This window comes from Martes martes (genome assembly GCF_963455335.1).
Source record: "Martes martes genome assembly, chromosome: 7".
NCBI classification, from domain to species: domain Eukaryota; kingdom Metazoa; phylum Chordata; class Mammalia; order Carnivora; family Mustelidae; genus Martes; species Martes martes.
In genome coordinates, this window is record NC_137894.1 from 96466078 (window position 1) to 96474849 (window position 8772).

The 8772-nt window shown below is 43.0% G+C and overlaps 1 protein-coding gene across 1 annotated transcript; it reads right to left on the reverse strand.

Moving 5' to 3' along the window:
* Nucleotides 1-74: 74 nt before the first annotated feature.
* On the reverse strand, nucleotides 75-7750 carry DNAAF2 (dynein axonemal assembly factor 2). The gene is made up of 3 exons (XM_080808564.1): nucleotides 5723-7750; nucleotides 1987-2130; nucleotides 75-910 (listed from the first exon to the last, which is right to left on the reverse strand). Exons 1-3 carry the CDS (start codon nucleotides 7550-7552, stop codon nucleotides 407-409), a joined length of 2478 nt encoding a protein of 825 aa, XP_080664690.1. The 5' UTR covers nucleotides 7553-7750; the 3' UTR covers nucleotides 75-406.
* Nucleotides 7751-8772: the final 1022 nt, after the last annotated feature.

Here is an 8772-nt window from a genome sequence, read left to right on the forward strand (position 1 = left end):
CCTTCCCCCCACACTGATTAATTTCTAGTTAATTGCATTCTTAAGAATTACATTTTGTAACAGACACAACTTAGTGAATATTTACTTTGAAACTTTATTAAAAGTAATGGTAAACAAAAGAAGCCAAAAACAAGCAAATATATACAGGTTGTTTTAAAACTAAATGATGAACTTACCATTAGAAAAAATATACCTATCAGAGGAATCACAAAAGTCTCCATAATTAAGGAAACTGTATAAACTTTACATACAAAAAACCAAACTATCTCCAGTTTCCCCATGAGAATCAAAACTGCAAATTTTAATTTTATACTTTCTTGAGTACTTTAAGATAGTACTTTAACAGAAAGATAATGTTTTAAGGCCAAACACTTTTTACTCTTATAAACTCTAAAATTATACAGAATCAGTCCAAGTCATATAGCAGAGAATTATGAAAACTGAATGCGCATTGAGTCACATGATCTTTAATAAACTGCACACTACCGTCCTGCATATTGGTTTCTTTTATGTTGTTAAGACCAGGTAAATTGTGAACTGAAGCTCTGTTTAGTAATGAAGATAGGTCATCTCCATCTAATTCTTTCTCTTCTGTTATCACTGGCTCTTCTAAGTCCTCTTTTTCCTCATTTGAGTAAGCAGGACTTTTTTCTTTTATAAATTCAGGTTCCATTTTTGACTCAGGTTGCTGACACTTTTCAAATAGCAAGTGAGAAACATCAGGAGCCCCTCGTTGCAAGCACACAACTGAACCACAACTATCTGTCTCTAGTACTTTAACTTCTAGAGTTGAATCAGAATCAGTTGAGGTAGTAGGAGGTTCTATATTTTCTTTTTCAGTTAGATGACTTCCTTCATTGCCTTTGTCTTCCTTTTCATGAAGCTGTTCAGAGTTCCTACATTCTTGCAACTATGTCAAGAGAAACAACAAATTAAGAATCCTTGGGAAAAAAAAACAAAATTAAATTGAACTCTCTGGAAATAGGTTTGGGGTGGGTTTTTTTTGTTTTTTGGGGGTTTTTTTTTTTTGTTTTTTTTTTTTTTGGTAAGTTGTGAAGAAATAATGCTTACAGATCTGCAGATAGGCTTCTGGGCTTTCCGCCTCAAAGTCATCTTCTAAATGCTGCCAGTTCTTTTTAACAATGCAGACAGTGCAAACCTGGCATTAATTCTTGATTAATTCCTTTCAATGACCCCTTACCTCCTTCAGAATAAAATATTCCTGGCCTACAAACCCTTTCACATGGCCTACAAAACCATTTAGTATTCATTCTTTTAAGGGCATTCTTGAATTTCTTTTTCCTGAATTTCTGTGATTCTTCGGAGCCACTCTCCTCCCCAATTCATATGTAAATCAATTGTGCTAGTTACTAAATTATTTGTGTCCAATATTGAAGACTAAGAATAACCAGACTTAAGGTTCAACTAGAAAGAATGAACAGGGTGCCTGGGTGGCTCAGTGGGTTAAGCCTCTGCCTTCAGCTCAGGTCATGATCTCAGGGTCCTAGGATCGAGCCCCGCATTGGGCTCTCTGCTCAGCAGGGAGCCTGCTTCCCCCGCCCCCCTGCCTGTCTCTCTGCCTACTTGTGATATCTGTCTGTCAAATAAATAAATAAAATCTTTAAAAAAAAAAAAAAGAAAGAAAGAAAAAGAACGAACGAACGAACTGAATGACATAGCTCCTTCCCATGGTTTGAGAGTCAAAAAGACTTGTTTGTCCCTGGACTCGTACTCAAACTTCCCAAATGTTAGTTTCCCTCTTCCTCACTGGACAGTTATTTCAGGGTTAAATGAGATATGTGAAAATGAATCACAAAGTGTTTGGCACATAGGAAAATACAGGCAAAAAAGTCTCTACTCCTCTTAAGTCTTCCCAGCGATTATGTACACTTAATTTAAAGTTACGACATCAAGAAATCAAAAATTAAGTTATCTGTCAGGCTTTAACCTTGTCCTAAATCACTTCAAAGGCCACCAAATCCTTACCTTTGCATGAATTTGAATCTTACTATCAGTAACCTGAAGAACTTCAATTAATGGTGAGGTTAAGGACACTGTCTGATTAAATGGAGGGCTCAGGACTTCTTCAAGAACCTCATCAACATTTTCTTCATTGACAAAGAGCCTTTCCTAAAATAAAAAGAGAAAAAATATTCTGCTTTATAGGTCATTTTTTGACAGTGTTGATCTAAAAACAGCTCATACAAATTCTTACACACTTCAGGATTATGCTTTTAAAATGCTTAATGTTACTCCTATGCTGTCGTGGCAAAAGAAAACAGTATTGTACAGAGCAGTAAGAATAGCAAGAGTAGGGGCGCCTGGGTGGCTCAGTGGGTTAAAGCCTCTGCCTTCGGCTCAGGTCATGATCTCAGGGTCCTGGGATCGAGCCCCACATCGGGCTCTCTGCTCAGCAGGGAGCCTGCTTCCCCTCTGTCTCTGCCTACTTGTGATCTCTCTCTCTGTGTCAAATAAATAAATAAAATCTTAAAAAAAAAAAAAAAAGAATAGCAAGAGTATATACATATATCGGAAAAGATCCAAAAAGAAAAAAGTTTAGTTCCTTCTTTAAGTCTCTGTTAACAATCTGAGATAATCTTACTTACAAATGGTATTTTCCTTTCCTTTTTTTCTCTTAATATTTTATAAGAATAATATCACCCCTAGAAAAAAAAAATCACCTCTAGAGCTATAAATGCAGTCGAAGCTATAAAATGTAATTTAATTTTAGAATACTTCCCAATGAGACAGCTAAGAAATATATATGATAGGATTTATTCAAATTTTGTGTGACCAGTTTGCCTTTTAGTTCTTGGCCAGATAAGAGTCAAATATAATATTTAAGATAAGTATATTCTATTTTTGTGCATTGAGATAATACATTGTGACAGTAGCATATAGCTATTTATAAGAATGAGGTAGATTTCAAGAGGCTGACATGGAAAGATTTCCAAACTATAATTAGGGAATGCATAAATCACTTTCACCAGAATCCCAAACACAAAGCAACTTGTGTATATTCATGTCAAGTAAATACAGGTATATAGTTACAGTGTTGAAGGGAAAACTGTATTTAAAATGCATAAAATCAGTTTAATGTTGCCCCATATAAAAGTACTTTCATAAAAACAAATTTCCAAATAAACAGTTCATTATTTGGTCCAAATAGGAGAGCAAAATCAAGAAAGAGACTAGTTTTAAAGTTCCCTTACATTAAATAGTATTTAAACTTAAGAACACGTACCATGAACACAGGGTACAGAAAAATCTTGTATTTGGAGTAATTTCTTTGCTATTATTTTAAAGTTCCAGAATAACTGTATTATAGAAACATTCCCCAATTAAAAGCAATTCTAAGGTTCCTGCCTCTGGTAAAGACACATTAATTGCACAAAAATACCCAAATAATTTTAGTATATAAATATGTAAGTTATATAATATATATAATGGAAATGGTTATGATTAAAACAAAGTGTTTGCATAAACTCACCTTATTCTAATGACTGATTTTACTCTAAAAGAAACTGAATTTAGTGGTCCTAAAGCTCTAGGAAAATGTCCAGTGAATATTTAGGCTTTTGTAAATCTATTTTGTACTTGTTTATGTGTAAAGTAACAATTCTGATCTTGACAGTCACAAATCACTCTATTTTCATATGATGCATATAATATAATCATCATATAGTACATGTCTACCCATCCATTACTCTTTGTGAGTTTAAGAAATTTTACTTTAATGCTTAGACCCTAGTCCAGGAAAATGTAAAGAAAAATAACTGAATATTATGGCTTCATCAGCTTTAGCAAATGTGATTAACGAAGTAACTATAAATCCACTTCAAGCATCAAAGATATAAAACACAGTTGCCCTAATCCCATTTTGGTCTAGTTTCTTTGCTAAAATAATGTTAGCCTTCTAGAAAATCAGATTAAAATAATAGTCTTTAGTATTCTCTTAACTGCTATTCATAAAACTTTCTTCCCAGTTGTTATTTTTACATTTATTAAAACAGTTACGGGGCACCTGGCTGGCTCAGTTGGAGGAGCATGCAACTCTATGTATGAGTGAGTTCGAGCCCCACCACAGGGTAGGGGGCAGAGATTATGTAAATAAACTTTAAAAATAAATAGATAAATACAACAATTACAGGAAACTGACTGCCCTTTCCTAAATTTCCCCCTGCTGATGATATAAGCAGATAGTCAATTTCATATTATATTCTCACAAAGTATCTTACCTTGCCCTGGCTATTTATTTCACCATTTGGGGAGAGTTTCAAATTAACCACTTCTCACAGAAGTTACCCCTCATAAAATGTAACTTATCAGCAAATATCCAGGAAAAATCACAGGAAGAAATGAAAATTTCTGGCCAGTTAAAGCCCAAGGCTAAACTTAATTTTCAGTATATAATCCTTGCAACTAGTTTTATTTCTGGGAATTTAACCCTTGATTTGTTAAATAAAAGCTAAAAAAAAATTACATGTAACACTAATACATATCTCAATGAAAACCACCAACTGTTAATTTATGAGTTTAAAAAGTTCCTTAGAACTTAAAATTTTACAGTTAAAAAAAAATTATCAGTACGGGCACCTGATTGGTTCAGCCAGTTGAGGAAGCCACTCTTCGATTTCATTCCTGTCATGGTCTCTGGTCCTGGGATGAACCCAGTGTATGCTCCCACTCAGCAGGGGAGTCTGCTTCTCTCTCCCTCACCTTCTGCCCCTACCCCCACACAGGTCAGTAAATAAAGTCTTTTTTTTTTAATTGTCCATAATAATGGAGTACTGAATCTGAAATTCAAGAACCTCAATAACCCAAAAAGTATAGCAGCAACTACAATCGAACACACTATTCATGAAAATTATGTCCTAAGTAAACTAGGTATTGCTCAGCTCCAAGTTCTAGAGGACTTGCCCACAAGAGGTAACAAATACACAGTTGCTCTTTCAACAACCGGGGGGTTAAGGGAACACCGCTGCCCCAGTTGAAAAATCCACCTACAACTTTTGACCCCTCCAAAGCTTAACCATTAACAGCCTACTGTTGACTGGAAGCCTTACCTATAACATAAACAGTCCATTAACTCATATTTTGTATGGTGTATCATATACTGTATTCTTATAAACTAGAGAAAATGTTTAAGAAAATCATAAAAGAAAATACATTTATCATATCATACTGTATGTATCAAACAGATCACTTATGATCTGAGCCACTGTGTGGCTCAGTGGGTTAAACCTCTGCCTTCAGCTCAGGTCATGATCTCAGGGTCCTAAGATCGAGCCCCACATCGGGCTCTCTGCTCAGCGGGGAGCCTGCTTCCCCTCCTTTCTCTGCTTGTCTCTCTGCCTACTTGTGATCTCTGTCAATAAATAAATAAAATCTTTAAAGAGAAAAAAAAAAAAAAAGATCACTTATACGTGGATCCAGGCAGTTCCAACCTGTGTTATTCAAGGGTCAATTTTAAGAGCAAATTTTTAAAGTGGGATAGAATTTTTCAAATATAAGAGTCTTGGGGCGCCTGGGTGGCTTAGTTGGTTAAGCGTCTGCCTTCGGTTCAGGTCGGTTCATGGGTCCTGGGATGAGCCCCACATAGGGCTCCCTGCTAGGGGGGTTGGGGAGCCTACTCTGCCTCTGCCTCTCCCCCTGCTCGTGTTCTGACAGATAAATAAATACCATCTTTAAAAATATATACGAGTCTAGAAAGAACTGTTACCTCCAAAGAATCTTTGTTTAAACCATAATACCATTCTCTCCAATGTCCATGGCATTCTGGAGATTTGGCCAGTTCTATCACTGCATTGTTCGAAGAAATACTAGCCACAGGTTCTTTGGTACTCAATTTATTCTCCGGAGCAAATTGCAAAAAGAAGGAATAGTAAACTAAGTCTTGGGTGGAGAAGCCCAGTTTGTACCCGAAGGGGCTCACATCCCCTTGAAGACTTTGCGGCTGGATCCGAGGCACTTGAATCAGCAGAGTCAGGGATTCTTCATCCTGATTACACTGTAAAGGAGGACACAAAGGTTCCTTGCCGCCGGACCCGGGACCACCCATGGCTAGATCGGAGGGCTCCCGGCCCGCGCCTTCCTCAAGCACTCGCGTCTCAGCTCCGAGATCTCCACGCGCACTCTCTCTTCCTGCAGCAGACCCCCTGTCAAGGCCCCCAGATGAAGTACCAGGGGAGCCTCCTCCACCGTCCTCAGGTGAGTTCTCCGCTACGGAGGGCGGCTCCTCTTCGATGCCGGTTGTGCACACCGCTTGCTCGTCCAAGTCCCGCTCGTCGGGCTCGAAGACGAGCTCCTCCGCAGCGGCGGCGGGCGTGGTGATCACGGCGTCCGCAGCCCCGGGATCCGGGCCACCGTTCCCGGCACTACCCCCTGCCGGGCCCACCTCCCCCTCGCGAGCGGAAGCGCAGGCCGCGCCGTCAGTTCCGGACGTGTAGACGGACTCTTCCGGCGCCACGGCGGGTTCCTGGCGCGCAGGGGGCAGCGCCACGGGCAGCGTGACCACCAGCTGTCGCCGGGCCTTGTTGAACTGCGCCTTGCCGCGGCTGTCGTCCACCGGGTACGGGAGCGAGAGTCGCAGCCGGTAGTCGGGTTTCCTTGAGTCGAGGCACAGCCGCTTTCCCGTCACCTCCAGCGCCGCCTGCTCAGCCGAGCGCAACAGCGGCAGCTCGATGGTTACCACAAGCTCCCGGGGCACCGGGCTGGGGGCCGAGTCCCGGGAGCAGCGGTAATCCTGGAGGTCCACGTGGTGGCGCTGCACCACGCTGTAACGAGGCTCGGTGGGGGCGGGCTGCAGGACCGCCTCCGGAGGGGAGGGCGCCTGGGGTCGCGGGACCACTGAGTTCCCGGCGACCGCCGGGCACCGGTAGGGGTAGGGGAAATCGGGGAGAGGGCTCTCCGGCTCCCCCTCGGGCCGAGCCGGTACACCCCCGGGGAGGGGTGTGCGCAGCACGGCGGCCTCCGGAATCCCCTTGTACTTGATCTTCAGGGTCTTGGCATTCCTGCGGTCCAGCTTCACGCCGAACTGCTGCTCGATGGCCTCCAGTGCCGTGGCGTCCAGCATCTGGCGGAAGCGCTCGTGGCGCCGGGCCAGCGCGAGCGCGTCTGGGTGGAAGACCACGTCGTAGACCGTGTAGCGAGTGCCTCGGCCCCCCGCGTACTCGCGGCCGGGAGCCAGGCTGTAGGGCAGGGACCACTGACTGCCGGCCGCCGCGCCCCTGGGGCCGGGTCGGCTGCTGGGCGCACCCACCAGCGCGTTGCTGCACACGTTCACGAAGCAGCGCCGCGCCCCGTCGAGGCTGGTGCGCAGTACGTGACCCGGCTGCGGATGCACGAACCGCGCGTCTACTCCTCGCTCACGCTCCAGCGCGGTGATCTCCTCCTCGTACCGCCGCCGGTTCTCCGGGTCCGTGAGCTCCTCGGCGTACTGGGTGAACATTCGCCGGAACTCCGGGTCCTGAAAGGCTGAGGTGAGCCGCTGGACCTCCTCTCCGCTTAGGTCCAAGTCCTCCAGCGGCGAAGAGGCTGCCGCCTTGGCCATGCTGCCCCGGGGCTCCTAGCCCTCCGGCCGGGGGAAAACGACCCTAGACAAGGTGGGTGGGACGCGCCGTGGAGTCGCTGGTCTGCCCAGAGTGGGGCGGCCCAGTTCGGTAACCGCCGGAGAATTGAGCCTCGGGCAGCGCGTGGTCGTTGCCGTAGTGATACCGCCAACAGCCAGGAGGAGGGGCAGGAGTTGGAGTGGGCTGGTGGAAATGCCGCAAATAACTTTCTTATTTCAAATCGACCAACTACACCACATACTGCCTTTTTAGATTCCTGTGCCGTGGTGCAATTACTTCTGCGGAATAACTGGCATAATAATTGTAATTTCCAGCATTTATGTACGTTATCTTATTCACAAGCTGTAATTCAGTTTTAAGCTTACCTACACGTTTTGCTTTACCAAACCAACATTACAGTTCTCTAGACATTTCACCATAAAGTTTGCCCTATACCAACTCACATTTGGGGCAAGAGCTATGGGCAGGCTATTCATAAATAACTAATGATCAGTAAGCATACAGGACTTTGTTTTAAAGTTTATTATTTATTTTTTTATTTAGTAATCTCTACACTCAACCCTGGGCTGAGACTCAAGACCCTGAGATCAAGAGTCGCATGCTCTTCCGACTGAGCCAGCCATGCCCACCAGGACTTTAATAATAAAAATGCAAATGTAAGATCCCACAGATTACCCATCAAAATGGCAAAGACTGTTTTTACAATTAACTGTATTTCCTTGGGGTGGTAGTAAAGCCTTTCTAGACAGTAGTTTGGTAGCTATATCAAAAGCCTTTAGAAGGTACATACTCTTTTCATCCAGCAATTCTCAGTCTAAGAGTGTGCTCAAGGCAACATTTCCTATGATTCTAAAGATTTGGGAAGAATCCAAGAATCCTGCAGTGGGACTGGGTGAGCAGATTTTACTATGGCCGTACAGTGGGATTTTGTGCATTCAAAAGTGATGATGTTATAGAATAGTATTTCTTGACTAAGGGAGTTATTAACTGGTAGTTGTTCAATCCAGTGATTGTTTTTCTTTTCTCATTTGTTGAAACTTTCGTCAACGTTTACCAGTTGATTTGGGATTACCTCGGTGACAGGACACTTTCCAGATTTCTCTCCTACCTCAGACACTTGACACTGTATAGTCTGTTTTGCAAGTGTTTGTCTCTGTTCCACCTCTAAGTGGAAATGCCTCAAGACAGGGACCCTATCTCT